At 37.7% G+C, this 17,283-nt stretch overlaps 1 protein-coding gene across 1 annotated transcript; it reads right to left on the bottom strand.

Moving 5' to 3' along the window:
- Positions 1–6,722: 6,722 nt before the first annotated feature.
- LOC122107162 (tRNA-specific adenosine deaminase 2-like) lies at positions 6,723–7,322 on the bottom strand. The gene has a single exon (XM_042678774.1). It carries the CDS (start codon positions 7,293–7,295, stop codon positions 6,795–6,797), a length of 501 nt encoding a protein of 166 aa, XP_042534708.1. The 5' UTR covers positions 7,296–7,322; the 3' UTR covers positions 6,723–6,794.
- Between the last annotated feature and the right edge of the window lie 9,961 nt (positions 7,323–17,283).

Below are 17,283 nucleotides of genomic sequence, written 5' to 3'. Positions count from 1 at the left end.
ATTCCATTGTGTATATATACCACATTTTCTTGATCCATTCATCTACTGACGGGCTTCTGGGTTGGTTCCATATCTTAGCTATGGTAAATAATGCTGCAATAAACATAGTTGTGCTGGTAGCTTTAGTGTGGTCTTGTTTGTAAACATTTGGGTAAATGCCCCAAAGTGGGATTGCTGGGTCTTAGGGGAGCTCTATGTGAAGTCTTTTGAGAAACCTCCATACTGCTTTTCAAAGTGGTTGAAAAGGTTTACACTCGCACCAACAATGAAGTAAGGTTCCCTTCTGTCCACATCCCCTCCAGCATCTGTTGTTTTTAGAGTTCTTGATTTTTGCCATTCTAACTGGAGTGAGGTGGTATCTCAATGTTGTTTTGATTTGCATTTCCTTTATGGCTAGGGAGGTTGAGCATTTCTTCATGTGTCTATTGGCCATCCTTCTTTCTTCTTCAGAGAAGTTTCTCTTTAAGTCTTTAGCCCACTTATTTATTGGGCAGTTGTTTCTTTGAGGATTTGTTGTTGGGGGATTTAATTTTTTGAGTTCCTAGTATATTTTAGATATGACACCCTTGTCCGTTGTATGGCTAGTGAAGATCTTCTCCCAATCCGTGGGCTTTCTATTGATCTTGCCAGTTATGTACTTTGCCATGCAGATGCTCTGGAACTTCATGAAATCCCATTTGTCCAACCTTTCTTTGATTTGTTGTTTTTCCTGGTCTCTATTAAGAAAATTTCGGCCTGCTCCAAGGAGACCTAGGGTTTCTCCTATTCCATCCTGTAATGTTTACAGAGTGTCTGATTGACTCCTAGGTCTTTGAACATTTGGAGTTGATTCTGGTGCAGGGTGATATATAAGGATCTAGCTTCAGTTTTCTACAAGTAGTTAACCAATTTCACCAGCACCATTTACTGAAGAGGCTGTCTTTCTTCCATTCTATTATTTTAGCTCCCTTATCGAAGATTAGATGGCTACAGGTCTGTAGGTTCATTTCTGAGTTTTCAATTCTATTCCATTGTTCCTGAGGTCTGTTCTTATGCCAGTAGCAAGCTGTTTTGATTACTATGGCTTTATAGTAGAGTTTGAAATTTGGTATTGATATTCCTCCAGCAGTGTTCTTTCCGTTGAGGAGCGTTTTTGCTATTCAGGGTCTTTTATTGTTCCATATGAATTTTTGAATTGCCTCTTCTATTTCCTTGAGGAATGAGGTTGGAATTTTGATAGATATCACATTGAATTTGGAGAGAGCCTTGGGAAGTATTGCCATTTTCATGATGTTAATCTTTCCAATCCAGGAGCATGGGAGGTTTTGCCATTTTCAAAGTTCTGTGTTGATTTCCTTTTTCAAGATTTTTAAGTTTTCATCATAGAGGTCCTTCACTTCTTTGGGTAAGTTAATTCCTAGGTATTTTATTTTTTGTGGGGCTATTATAAATGGAGTTCCTTTCCTAATTTCAACCACACTTTACTCATTGTTGGTATACAAAAAAAACATTGATTTTGGGGGTTAATTTTATACCCTGCTACTTTGCCAAAGTTTTGAATCAGCTTGAGTAATTTAGGAGTGGAGTATATGGGATTCTTTAAATACAAGATCATGTCATCTGCGAAGAGGGAGAGTTTTATTTCTTCTTTCCCTATTTGGATCCCCTTTATGTTCGCATCTTGTCTTATTGCTGTAGCTAGGCATTCTAATACTAGATTGAAGAGAAGTGGAGAGAGTGGACATCCTTGTCTTGTTCTTGAGTTAAGAGGAAATGGCTTTAGTTTTTCACCATTAATTATAATGGTGGCTGTAGGTTTGTCATAAACAGCCTTTATTGTATTGAGGAATGTTCCATGGATTCCTAATTTTTCCAGAACCTTCATCATAAAGGGGTGTTGCATCTTGTCGAATGCTTTTACTTCATATATTGAAATAACCATGTGGTTCTTATTCTTGCTCCTGTTGATGTGATGAATAATATTAATTGATTTGCATATATTGCACCAGTTTGCACCCTGAAATGAATCCTGTTTGATCGTGTTGTATGATTTTTTGGGTGAATTGTTGAAGTAGATTGGCCAAAATTTTGTTGAGAAGTTTTGCATCAATGTTCATCAAAGAAATGGGTCTATAGTTCCCTTTCTTTGATGAGTCCCTGCCTGATTTTGGGATGAGGGTTATGATGGCTTCATAGAATGTTTTCGGTAGGGAACTTTCTCTTTCAATTTCATTGAAGAGTTGGAGGAGTATTGGTGTGAGCTCTGCTTTGAAGGCCTTGTAAAATTCCGCTGTAAAACCATCTGGTCTTGGACTTTCTTAGCTGGGAGATCTCTTATTGCTCTTTGTATTTCAATGCTTGATATGGGCCTGTTAAGATGGTTTAACTCATCTTGGTTTAGTTTTGGCATGTCAATATTTGCTAGGATAAGGTGCATTTCTGCCAAGTTCTCAAACTTATTAGCATAAAGTTTTGAGAAGTATTCCCTTATAATGTTCTGAATCTTGGTTGTTTCTTAAGGTGATGTTTCGATTCTCATCTCTGAGTTTATTTACTTGGGTGTGATCTCTTCTTTTTCTCCTGAGATTTGCTAAAAGTCTGTCAATTTTTTTAAATTTTCTTGAAGAACCATCTCTTTGTTTTGTTGATTGTTTCTATAGTTGTTTTGGATTCTAATTCATTTAATTCTGATTTAATTTTAATTATTTCTCTCTGCCTATTGTATTGGGCCTTATCTTGCTGCTCTTTTTCAAGGAGTTTAGATGTGTCATTAAATTGTTGGTTTCAGATCTCTCCTATTTGTTGATATAGGAGCTTAGAGCTATAAACTTGCCTCTGAGTACTGCCTTGGCTGTGTCCCAGAGGAGCTGGTAATTTGTGTGCTCATTTTTGTTGAATAGCATGAACATTTGAATTCCCTTTCTAATCTCAATGACCCACTAGTGATTCAGCAGTGTGTTGTTCAGTCTCCATGTGTTACCAGACTTTCTTTGGTGGCTTTTGGTGTTGAGTTCTAATTTTATTCCCTTGTGGTCTGAGAGAATGCAAGATATAACTTCAATGTTTCTGAATTTAGACAATTTTGCTTTGTGGCCTAAAATGTGGTCTGTTTTAGAAAATGTTCCATGTGCTACTGAGAAAAACGTGTATTCTGATGCTGCTGGGTGAAATGTTCGATAGATGTGTGTAAAATCTAGTTGATCTATGCAGCTGTTTAAATCTGCGGTTTCTCTGTTGAGTTTTTGCGGAGTTGATCTATCTAGTGGGGAGAGTGGTGTGTTAAAATCTCCAACAATTAATGTCTTTGGATCTATGTGGGATTTGAGGGAAAGTGGTGTTTCTTGGATAAATCTGAGTGCTCCATTGTTTGGCGAATAGATATTTAGAATTGTATTCTCCTGAAGGAGAGATCCGTTAATTAGTATGTAGCGACCTTCTTTATCTCTTCTCACGAATTTTAATTTGAAGTCAAATTCATCTGATATTAGGATTGCAACTCCCTCCTGTTTATGGGGGCCGTTTGCATGGTAGATATTGCTCCAGCCTTTAACATTGAAAATGTGTTTGTTTTTATGGGCAGGAGATGTGACTCCTGAAGGCAGCAGATAGAAGGATCTTGTTTTTTCATCCAATTAGACAGTCTGTGTCTCTTAATTGGAGAGTTATGTCCGTTAATGTTAAGAGATAGGACTGAGAGGTAATTGGGATTTCCTGCCATGTTATCCACCTTCTTTGGGGCTGCAAAAACTGGGTCGCATCTGTGGCGGCTGCTGGCAAGAGCTCAGATCTCTCTATTTGCCTTGATTTTCCTTAGCTGGCCAAACTCTCTGTCCTGTGATGGCACACTTGGTGTGATTCTCTGGCTTAGGACTGTTCACTGGAACTCTAAAACTGCTTTCTATGGGAGAGCTTGTTTAGCCTCCAGCTTCTCCTCTGCCATCTTCCCCGCCACCTCCTTGGCTTAACTTGTTCAATAGCAGCATTTTTCTTTATACCTATATAATTTTCAAGTAACAAATTTTGAAAATTTTTAGTTTTCAGTTTTTCGTATCTCCTTTCTATCCCTCCCTTTCTCTCCTCCTATCCTTTTCTTCTCTCAAGATCATCTATAAACTTACATAATTTTTAAGTGTTTCATTTTTTAAATTTAAATTTTTGTTTTTTCCATTTTTTCTTGTTTTTTTTTTTAATTGTGAGAATGCATACAGAGGAGTTAAAATTACATGGGCAAGGTAACGAATACCTTTCTTATCAAGAATTGTTGCCTCCTCTTTGTTTCCCCTTCTATCCCTTGCCATACTCCACCATCCTCCTACCCGAACTTCCCCCCACCACCCACCAACGTTGTAAAGTTCTTTTGTTGACATAATGACTTGTACATCTCTTTGTTGCAATGGGTCCACCTGTATCCCTAGTTAAATGATTTTTTTCCCCTTCCCCTCCACAAATCATACCAACATCAAATACAGTGAAAGCACGGGTTATACCGTAGGGAAGGGACATACAAAGAAACATAGAAATCATCTTATAAATATGATAGAAACAATTGCATGAAAGGAAAAAAAAACTTTTGAATACTTATATTGGGGTTCATTCCCCTAACGTTAATTTATCTGATCTTTTCTGCTTGACTCAGACATATACTAGTTGTTGCAAATAAGGGAGACCATGGGACCTATTTTACTTTGGGCCTGGCTTACTTCACTAAATATAATTTTTTCCAAGTCTTTCCCTTTCTGAACAAATGGGGCAATGTCCTTCTTTCTGATGGAGGCACAGAATTCCATTGTGTATATATACCACATTTTCTTTATCCATTTATCTACTGAGAGACATCTGGGTTGGTTCCCTATTTTAGCTATGGTAAATAATGCTGCAATAAACATAGTCGTGCTGGTAGCTATAGTGTAGTCTTGGGGTTTTATTGTGGTCTTGTGTTTTTCGTGTCTCCTTTCTATCCCTCCCTTCTTCTCATCCTATCCTTTTCTTCTCTCAATATCATCTATAAACTTACATAATTTTTAAGTATTTATCTTTTTTTTTATGGCACTAACATTTAATGAGAAGACAAATTTTAGAGTAGATAAAATTGAAGGTGCATGCATCATTGTTGTAGATTTGAAACGATGCATATCCTTCCTCATAAAATGTCTCAAATGCCGTTAAAAACACCACACGCAAAACCAAGCAATTATAAGTCCTTCGAAGCATGTAACTGTGATTAGCTGCTATTCTCAGCAATATAAAAATACTTCCACCACAATTTCATTCCAGTCTGTAAAGTAATTCAAAACAAACAAGTTGGAGACATCGCTCAAATGGCAGAAGCAACAAATACAGATGCTTTGTATCAAGGAAATGAATCCACTGAAGAAATGAACCCATCTGAGGAGCGGTCCTCTGGGGCCTGGCACTAGGCTTCTGGTGGAACGCTGAGGCCCCCTTCTGGGAAGAGACGTATACTGCACCTGGGGTAGCTCTGCCAAATGTCAGGACACTTCTTGCACCCAGTAACACTGAAAGTTTTGTTGTGGATATTCTTTCCTGTGCAGTTTCAAATTTTAGGTATTAAATTTAACAGTTATAACCTGTATTTTCAAATGAGGAACAGCTGATTTCGGATTAAATGTATCATGCTACTTAATTTTGCAACTGGCATTCACACCAGTGGGCATTCTTCTTCACCTTGTTCCTTTTTAATTTCGCTGTAACTTTTTGCTTTGACAGTGTCTTGTTGAACTCCCTCTGCCTTCCAAGTGATGGGGTTACAGATGTGTATCACTATGCCCAACTGTTGTTGGAACTCTTCACCCTCCAATATATAACTACGTTTTTTTCATCCATCCTTGTGAGAATATAATCTTGCTGAGGCAGAAGACCCTCTTTTGGTTCAGGGAACCAAAGAACTGTCTTATTTATGTTATTGTCCTTTAATGCTTTGCCCCTTAAAAACAGAAATATCTTAAGATTCTATTATAGCAACATGGTACAATTTTTAAATGACCCTTAGGCACTTGTTTAAAAACATTTTTCTATGTATTTAATAAAATCAATAGATTTCACAATCACATGTATACAGTGTATACAAATAATATACAATGTAGAAAAAAGGGAGACTTGCCCAGCACTGGTGGCTAACACCTGTAATCCTAGCGACTAAAAAATGCTGAGATCTGAGGGTCACAATTTGAAGCCAGGCTGGGGGGAAAAGTCCGTGAGACTCATCTGCAATTAACCAACGTAAAGCTAGGACTGGAGGTGTGACTCAAGTTTGAGCAAAAAAGCCAGAGAGTATCAACATGTTGAGTTCAAGCCCTAAAGCCAACACACACACAAACACACTCACACTCACGCAGCCAATACACTGGGAGACCACAACAGCTATAAAGAATGAAAATCCAACTCCACCTCCAAAAAGCCAGTTGTAAAGGACACACGTGACCATGGCTTTCTATTCCAAATGAGTGCAGGTGATGGGGTGTGGATGGACACTGAAATCTCAGCCTGCACTCAGCTGGAATGGATTGAAGCTGTGGCTTAAAGACATGTACTGTTTGCTAATTCCTAAAACCTCAAACTTTAGTTTTTCCCCCCTTCATAAAAATGTTCTTTCAGCTGTGGAGAAGCTAATAGTTGTTTACAATTGTCAGCCTTTTAAAAAGCACTAATTTGTTCCCTTAAGAGTGCAAACGTTATTCTCCGTCTTCCCGGAGAATAACAAACAACACATAATATATGCTCCCTCCATGCCAGCAGCTTTTCAGGCTGGGGATTCCATCCAGGTCACCATGGGGCTTTCGTCTTTCATTACAAGTTCAGGATTTCTGAAATTCCTTCTTCCGAACTTTTGATTTTGGTGCATTAGGATTTTCTTGCTTGTAGAAGGCCTTTAACAGTTCCACAGCTTCCTCAGCCCGATATCCAGGGATGCGCTGAAACGGTTTTCCCGTATTTGGTAAGTCAGCAGAGGCAACATTTAGAATGGAGCCACAGCCACCAAATCGTTCATTCTGACAGCCGTAGACGACCAGAGGGATTTTCATCAGGCCGAGAGCAGCTGCACACATAATGCAGGGTTCCACAGTGACATACAACACGGTATGTTCAAACACAGCAGAAGGACTCTGGCCTTTTCGTTGACACCAATCTAGGACTTGATCAATGGCCACCATTTCTGCATGTCGAGTAGCATTTTTGGTTTGATTCACTTCATTTCTTCCCTTCCCCACGATTTCATTGTTGTAGACCATAAGACAGCCAACAGGGACTTCGGTATTTTCAAGGGCGTCTTTGGCCATGCGCATCGCTTCCTCCATCCACCGTGCCGTCTCCAGGGCCAAAGACACAGCGGTTGAGACGCCCGGGGCTGGCATGGATGCGGCTAATGCCTCCGCCTCCATCCAGCCGGGTTAACGCACAGCTCTGACCAGCGGGCCTTCCGGGCCGGGAACCAAGTATTTATCTTTTTAAATTTAAATTTTTGTTTTTCTATATTTTCTGTTTTTTTTTTTTCTTAATGTCTCTCCTATCATTCTGTCCAATCCATTTCCCTCCCTGAGATTAGGCCTTGGTTAAATTCACTCTCATCTTACCTCGCCACCACCCTATAATTCTATTTTTCCCCACATTTCTCCCTACATCTAATAATTTCTGGTTTGCCAATTTTTTTCTTTGCTATTCTTAGCCCATTAATCCATAGTTGTTTGATGTTGAATAGATTGTATCTGTTGAACTAGATTGTGTCTATAGCCTTTTGACTGTGCAACTACCAAACTTTGGTTGATGCTTGCCTTAAAATTATGTTCTAGCACAAAATTAGTGTTACTTTCATACCAAATGAGCAGAAAAAGCCAGAAAAACAGAAGAAAAATGGCAAGCCCAGGTATCTGGACTCCCACTCATGATAAACAGTTGACAGAATAGTTAGTGAATAATCCAGAGGACAGTTCCCAAAAATCTGTACAAACAATACTGGTAAAAATGGTGAATGAAAAGATTGAAAACCTGCAAAGGACTCAGTGTGAGCATGATAGGGAGAGAGAGAGGAAAACCAAAGATTAATACTGGAATCTCGAGAGAGTGCAGAAGCTACTCAAAGATTGGTACAGGAAATGTGTGAGCAGATTAAGAACAGTCAAAGAGCAATACAGGAATTGCATAAGCAGGCTGACAACAATCAGAGAGAAACACAGCAATTGCATGAGGAGGAGGATAACAGAAAAAGAGAAACACAGGTATTGTGTAAGCAGGTTGAGAACAGTCAAAGAGAACTTCAGGAATTGCATGAACATGAGGAAGCTAATCAAAGAGTAATACAGCAATTGTGAGAGCATAATGAGAACACACAAAGATCAAGAGAGACATTAATGGAATCCATAAAGAGACAGCTGAAAGAATTCAGGGAGACCACAAATGGAATCCTGAATAGAGCCTGGCAGAGGGAATGAGCAACAAAGGAAACCATAAACAATCAACTAAGTCATTTGAGAATAAATACTGAACACCAAATTAAGGAAGTATAGAAGTTCATAAAAGATCTAAAAGAAAGCTCTAACAAAGAATTTGAAGCCATTAAAGCCGACCAACTAGAAGGAAAAGAAATTAAAAACAAAGTAGAAAGTCATGACAGTAGGTTAAACCATGCAGAAGATAGAATCTTGGAGATTAAAGACAGCCTTGATATTATAGAGAAATAACATACTACTAACCAAGACAAATCCAAGGAATATGGGATAGATCTATTCAACATTTGGAAGACACCATCAGTAGGTCTAATATGAGGATAATGTTTGTAAAGGAGCACCTAGAAACAGAAGTTAATGGTCGAGAACATTTGTTTTACAGGATCCTAGCAGAGAACTTCCCAAACATGCAAAAAGTTAGGATTATTCAGATAGAAGAAGCTTTTAGAACCCAAAATATACCAGACCAGAACAGGACAGGGCAATGTCGCATTATAATCTGCACAGTATCAATTCAGACAAAGGAAAAGATCCATAAAACTGTCAAGTAGAAAAGATCAATCACCTATAAGAGGAAATCAATTAGAGTCCCCTCAGATTTGTCAGCAGAGAGAATTAAAGCAAGAAGAGCCTGGAATGATGTATGCCATGCCCTAAAGACAAACAACTATCAATCAAGAATACTCTACCCAGCTACACTCTCCTTCATAATCAAAGGTCAAAGAAAAACCTTCCATACCAAAGACAATCTGAAACAATATATCTCCCAAGAAGTAGCCCTACAAAAGCTACTTAAACATGTCCTACAAATAGAAAACCAACAAGATCACAATAAAGGCCAAGAAACAGCACCCAAACTGAGAATCCAAGAACCATAGGAAGAACCCAGTTGCCGCAGCCCCCAGAAGGTGGATAACATGGCAGGAACTCCCAAACACCTCTCAGTCCTAACTCTCAACATTAATGGACTTAACTCTCCAATTAAGCCACGTAAAAAGGCTAGTTGGATTAAAAAGCAAGATCCTTTTATCTGCTGCCTTCAGGAGTCACACCTTTCCCATGAAAACAAACACATTTTGAAAGTGAAAGGCTGTAACAAATCTACCAAGCAAATAGCCCCCATAAACAAGTGAGAGCTTCTATCCTAATATCAGATAAAATATACTTCAAATTAAAATTAGTGAAAAAAGATAAAGAATGTCGTTTTATACTAATTAAGGGATTTCCCATTCAGGAGGATATTACAAATCTAAATATTTATTCTCCAAACAAAAGACCACCCAGATTTATCCAAGAAACACTACTTTCCCTCAAAGCTCACATAGATCCAAAGACATTAATTGTAGGGGACTTTAACACACCACTATCCACACTAGATAGATTAACTCGGCAAAAACTCAACAGAGAAACTGCAGATCTAATCACCTGCATGGATCAATTAAATTTAACAGATATCTACCAAATATTTCACGCAGTAGCATCAGATACATGTTTTCCTCATCAGCTCACAGAAAATTTTACAAAATATACACCATTTGAGGTCACAAATCAAACTTGTCCAAATTCAGAAACATTATAGCTTTAAATTGCCTTCTCTCAGACCACAAGGGAATAAAATTAGAACTCAACACCAAAATGCACCAAAAAGTCCTGTGACAAATAGAGGCTGAACAACACACTGTTGAAACACCAGTGGGTCATGGAAGAGCATAGAAAGGAAATTCAAATATTCATGATATTCACCAAAAATGAGGGGCTGGGAAGGTGGCTCAGTGGTAGAGCGCTTGCCTTGCATGCGTGAGGCCCTTGGTTCGATTCCCCAGCACCACATAAGCAAAAAGAAAAAAAAAGCCAGAAGTGGGGATATGGCTCAAGTGGTAGATCGCTAGCCTTGAGCTGAAGAGCTGAGGGACAGCGCCCAGACCCAGAGTTCAGGCCCCACGACCGGACACAAAAAAAGCCAAAAAAACAAAAAATAAAAATGAACACACAAATTACTTGCTCCTCTTGGACACGGCAAAGGCAGTATTCAGAGTGTTTTATAGCTCTTAATTACTAAATCAATAAATTGGAGAGATCTGGAACCAACAATTTAGTGAGATATCTGAACCTCCTTGAAAAAGAGCAACAAGATAAATCCCAATTCAGTAGATGGAAAGAAATAATTAAAATTACATCAGAAATAAACGAATTAGAATCCCAAATAAAAACATAGAAAGAATCAACAAAACAAGAGTTTGTTCTCCAAAAAATTAACAAAATTTATAGATTCTTAGCCAATCTTATCAAAAAAACAAGAGAACACATCCAAATAAATAAAATCAGAGATGAGAATGGAAACAGCATCCCAGAAAAAACCAAGATTCAGAAGATTAAAAGGAATACTTCTCAAACCTTTATGCTAATAAGTTTGAGAACTTGGCAGAAATAGATCTTTTCCTAGCAATTATTGACATGCCAAACATCAACCAAGATGAGTTAAACCATTTTAACTGGCCCATATTAAGCATTGAAATAGAAACAGCAATGAGACCTCCCATCTCAGAAAAGCCCAGGACCAGATGGATTTACAGCGGAATTCTACATGGCCTTCAAAGCAGAGCTCACATCAACATTCCTCCAACTCTTCAATGAAATTGTAAGAGAAAGTTCACTACAAAAATAATTCTTTGAAGCCATCATAGCCCTCATCCAAAAACCAGGCAGGGACTCATCATAGAAAGAGAACTATGGACTCATTTCTTTGATGACCATTGATGCAAAACTTCTCAACAAAATTTTGAGCAGTTGACATCAAAAATTCATCCAAAATATCATACATCACGATCAAACAGGATTCATTTCAGGGATGCAAATATTGATCAATATACACAAGTCAATTAATATAACTCATTACATCAACAAATGGCAAGGATAACCACATAGTTATTTCAATAGATGCAGAATAAGCATTTGACAAATCCAACAAATCCTTTATGATGAAGGTTCTGGAAAAATTAGGAATCCAGGGAACATTCCTCAATACAATAAAGGCTGTATATGACAAACCTACAGCCAGCATTATAATTAATGGTGAAAAACTAAAGCCATTTCCTCTTAACTCAGGAACATTACAAGGATGTCCACTCACTACACTTCTCTTAAATTTAGTATTAGAATGTCTATCTACAACAATAAGACATGATGCAAACATAAAAGGGAGAGGCTGGAAAGGTGGCTTTGTGGTACAGTGATTGCCTAACATTCTTGCGGCCCTGTATTTGATTCCTCAGCACCACATAGGCAAAAAGAAAAAAGCTGGCAGTGGCACAATGGCTCAAGTGGTAGAGGGCTAGCCTTGAGCTGAAGAGCTGAGGGACAGTTCCCAGGCCCATTGTTCAGGCCGTATGACTGGACCCCCCCCAAAAAAAACATAAAAGAGATCCAAATAGGGAAAGATGAAGTAAAATTCTCCCTGTTTGCAGACCACATGATTTTCTATTTAAAGAATCCCATGACTCCACTCCCAAATTACTGAAGCTGATTCAAAACTGTTGCAAAGCAGCAGGATATAAAATTAACCCTCAATAATCAATGGCTTTTCTGTATGACCACAATGAGGAAAGCATTGGTGAAATCATGAAGGCAACTCCATTCATAATAGCACCACCAAAAATACATTATCTAGGAATTAACCGAAGAAGTGAAGTACCTCTATTATGAAAATTTAAAAACCTGAAAAAGGAAATCAAAACAGAACTTAGAAAGTGGATAAACCTCCCATGCTTCTGGACTGGATGGATCACAATCGTGAAAACGGCAATACATCCCAAGGTGATCTACAAATTCTATGCAATACTAATCAATATTCCAACCTCATTTTTCAAGGAAATAGAAGAGGCAATCCAAAAATTCATATGAAACAGTAAAAGACAACAAATAGCGAAAATGATCCTTAGCAGAAAGAACAGTGCTGGAGTAATATCAATACCAAAATTCTAACTCAACTACAATGCAATAGTAATCAAAACAGCTTGGGACTGGCAAATGAAAAGACCTCAGGACCAATGGAATAGAATTTAAAACCCAGAAATGAACACACAGATCTATAGCCCCCTAATGTTCGATAAGGGAGTTAAAAAAATAGAATGGAAGAAAGACAACCTCTTCAGTAAATGGCGCTGGCAAAATTGGTTAATCACTTGTAGTAAACTAAAGCTAGATCCTTATATATCACCCTGCACCAGAATCAACTCCAAATGGATCAAAGACCACAGAGTCAAAGCAGACAGCCTGAAAACATTACCGGGTAGAATAGGAGATACCCTAAGTCTCCTTGACACAGGCCGAAAAATTTTCTTAATAGAGACCCAGAAACACAACAAATTAAAGAAAGGTTGGACAAATGGGATTGTGCCACGCCTACTCCAGTGGAGTCTGCTTAGCATGGGAAACCATCTTTCAGACCTGAGAAAGGGGCTTCAGAGACCTATCTCTGAGTATTGGGACTTCACCGAAGTCTACCTCAGAGAATGGGGCTTTACAGAGACCTATCTCCGAGTTTTGGGACTTCACTGAAGTCTACCTCGGAGAATAGGGCTTCTAAGAGGCCTACTCCTGGAAAGGCTGGCAAACCCCTGGGAAAGATGTGTTTCTGCCTTTCTTTTCCTCATAAGAGTGCCTATTAATCTTTTACTGCTTCTACTGCTCTTTGTACTTACTCATTGTCAACATTCCTTTATTCAAAGCTCTCTATTAAGAGTGTTGATGACTCCAATATCTTATGAGTGTCTTAAAAAATATGACTAACTCACCAGAGTTAAGTGCTACCCTGAAACCCCTCTTATGGAGGCTAGTAGACAAGTTATAAGTAATTATAAAAGTATTGGGGGTTTCACGAAGTCACTTCAGCAGAAGGAATTGTTTGTAAGGGACTTACAAGAAGCTGTAGGCTCAGCTAGAGCAGAAAGAATGTATGGCAATTGCTGAGATAACTATTTAGGAGAAAGAATTTCCTGCTACTCTCTTTTATTTACTAAGAGACTTGCTAGATCTAGGTCTCCTTGAGGTTTACTATTAAAGAAGAAACAGGAAAGATCTTATGGGAAAGTTAAGGCCTCTATAAAGATAGGTAATGGTTAATTGGTGACAAACATTGTAATCGTTGTATTTCTTAGAGATAAGCCAGAAACAAGTGCCTATCAGGTGACCAGCTGGTGGCCACCCAAAAATGAAGCCATGCAGCAAGATTGTGTAGCCTTTTGCCCTTTCTCATGGAGACTTTTGCTATAAAAGTTTGTTACCCTCTGCATTAAATCACACTCAGCATCCACTCCTATTGTGTGTGAGTTGTCTGTTTGCCATCTCCCCATCCTATACCAGGTTCCTCCCCTAGGTGTCCTCTGTCGTCCCGACAGAGCCCGGTCCTCGGCAGGATTGCATGAAATTGCACAGCTTCTGCATGGCAAAGGACATAGCTAGGAACATCAATAGAAAGCCCATGGATTGGGAGATGATCTTCACTAGCCATACAACGGACAAAATATACCTGGAACTCAAAAGAATTAAATCCCCCCAAAACAAATCCTCAAAGAAACAACTGCCCAATAAATAATGAACTAAGGTCTTAAAGAGAAACTTCTCTGAAGAGGAAAGAAGGATGGCCAATAGACACATGACGAAACGTTCAACCTCCCTAGCCATAAAAGAAATGCAAATCAAAACAACATTGAAATACCACCTCATCTGAGTTAGAATGGTTATAATCATGAATTCTAATAACAACAGATGCTCGAGGGGATGTGGACAGTAGGGAACCTTACTGCATTGTTGGTGGGAGTGTAAACTTGTTCAACCACTTTGGAAAGCATTATGGAGTTTTCTCAAATGACTCCACATATAACTCCCCTATGTCCCAGCAATCCCACTTTTGGGCATTTACCCAAATGATCACAAACAAAGGTATCAGCACAATTATGTTTATTGCAGCATTATTTACCAAAGCTAAGATACGGAACCAACCCATATGCCCCTCAGTATATGAATGGATGAAGAAAATATCGTATATATACACAATGGAATTTTATGCCTCTATCAGAAAGAATGACATTGCCCCATTTGTTAGGAAATGGAAAGACTTGGAAAAAGTTATATTAAGTGAAGTAAGCCAAGCCCAAAGAAAGATAGGTCTCATGGTTTCCCTTATTTGCAATAACTAATGTACTTCTGAGACAAGCAGAAACGGTCAGATAAATTGATGTTACACAAAATGAAACCCAAAATAAGGATTTAAATGTTTTTTTTTCTTTCTTGCAATTGTTTCTAACATATGTATAAGATGATTCCTTTGTTGCTTTGTATGTCCTTCCCTCAGGATACAACCCCTGCTTTCACTGTATTTGATGTTGTTTTAATTTGTGATGTGGAGAGAAAAAATAGATTGTTTAAATATGGATACAGGTGGACCCATTGCAACAATGAGATGACAAGACTTTATGTAGAAAAACGAAATGTACAACTTGGCTGGGGGGGAATATGGGAAGGGATGGGAAGGAGAAACAAGAGGAGGCAACAATGTTTGATAAGAAATTTACTCATTCCCTTGTCCATGTGATTGTAACCAATCTGTAAGGTATTTTCACAATTGAGATAAAAAAGAGGCCAAAAATCACCTCTACGGTTTTCTATGAAAATACAGCATAATACAATCTGTTCCTCAAGGAAATTAAACAGTAACTGGCAATATTGTCAATTTCATAAATGATATAAGAAGACTGAAGAACAAATTTCAAATCAAACTGGGTGATATAAAATTTACTTTGCCCCTGTAAACAACCTTTCAATTCTATCTATATCTTGTTCCCAAAATGGTTCATATTTTATTCTAATCATATTTTTAATTAACTTTAATTAGTTGAATGGGATTTGCTATTTGATAAAGCAGTTTATGAATAGTGTTTAGTGAGGTTTTTTTTTTTTTTCTTTTTCTCTCCTGAGGTTTGATCTCTTATTCTGGGTGCTCTCCCTGAGCTCTTTTGGATGAATGCTTGAACTCGACCACTTGAGGCACAGCAGCACTTTCATAATTTTCTGAGATTTAATTGGAGATAACACTTTCACAGACTTTCCTGCCAGGGCCGGCTTCAAACCTCAATCCTCAGCCTCCTGTGCATCTAGGACAAAAGGTGTGAGCTGCTAGTGCCCAGCTTAATACAATGCATTTTTTTATTTTGGGCTAGTTCTGGGACTTGAACTCAGGGCCTTGACAATGTCCTTGAGCTTCTTTTCCTCATGCTAGCACTCTATTACTTGTGTCATAGTGCCAATTCCAGCTTTTTTTGTTTATGTAGTACTGAAGAATCAAATAAAGGGCTTCATACATACAAGACAAACAGTCTACCACTAAGCCACATTTCATGGATAATACAATGCACCTTGAGGTCCATTATCCCTTATCCATCTCAATCCTTTCTCATCCCTAAATTTACATAAACTTGCAATGTCATATATAGTCACTCAGAGGATATGCCAGTGATCATATTTTCTTGATAGTCTTATTCACCAACATACTAAACTTATCCATTACAGAATTCTGTGATTTTAAATTCTTAATTATCACTTAGATTCACCCAATACTATTCTAAAATTTTTCCTAAGGTTAATGCAAATGTAATCTGTAATTCTTCGATAAAGTACATTCATAGAATGTCAAAGAGTTGGAATATGAACGTCACCTTCCGTTCTAGAATATTTTATTATCACTGCCCTCTCAAAATACTCCAATATTTATTAGTAGTCACTTCCTGTCATCATTTCAACCTACCATCCACGTGACTAACCATTACTTCATAGTCTACCACTACAGATGTGCCAATATAAAAAAGCTCATATAATTAGAAAATGTAGTCTATCCACTTCTCCCATGCAATATTAGTGTTTCCCAAGTAAGTAAGTCCATGTAAATTTTTCTCATTGATAGAGCATATTGTTTTGTATGCATATGTATAATTGTATAACGTCCTCAATGCGCATTTCAATATTTTATTATATGTTATTGTACAAGGTTTTGTACATGTGTCTCATTGGACATAAGTTGAAATATATTTTGTATATAAAATTATGATTGAAAATGCTGGACCATAGTGGCAACTCTATATGTAATATCTTAATGATTGCCAATATGTTTATCAAACTGTTTATATCACTTTAAGTGTGAAGCACCAAGGTATAAGGATTCCAATTTCTACATACTGGTTGTGCAGGGCTATCTTATTGTTGCTTGTATTTCCACTAATCACTACATGTATGCAATGTCTAGGTATGATATGATCTTTCCATATGTTCTTTGGTTGTTGTTATATTATTACAGAGATATGTATTTGGATTTTTTGATACCTTATTCAGGAAGGTTAGTTTTTAATTGGCATTAATATTTATAAATTTATTACATTTTCTAAAAACAGCTGACCAGCACTCTTTGATTCATTGACAAATGACTATAAACTGGAATATATTTCTCTTTCCAATATTAAAGGTGTTAGTGTAAAATTGTTACGTTTTTAGAGGAAAGAGTGCAGAACTCAATGGGTCTGTAAGGCACCTGATTAAGTCCATATAATTACTTTCAAGGAATATTAATAAGGAGTAAAACCAAACATTTGTGGAATTACAGTCTCTTTAATAAATGGTGATAGGTTAGACAATATTGGGAAGAATAAAAAATGAACATTGACTTAAACGTAACAATTTATTCAAATATTAACTTCAAGCAGGATTAATACATGGCATATAAAACAAAAAGAGTCAGGTAAATGTAAAGCAAAGGAAGATGTCTTGACAATTTTGGAGATGAAGCATTCTTAAC

This window comes from Dipodomys spectabilis, unplaced genomic scaffold, assembly GCF_019054845.1.
Source record: "Dipodomys spectabilis isolate Male_0828 unplaced genomic scaffold, ASM1905484v1 ptg000047l, whole genome shotgun sequence".
Lineage (NCBI taxonomy): Eukaryota > Metazoa > Chordata > Mammalia > Rodentia > Heteromyidae > Dipodomys > Dipodomys spectabilis.
Note: the sequence above shows the minus strand (reverse complement) of the source record. Positions and strands in the feature narration are given on the sequence as shown.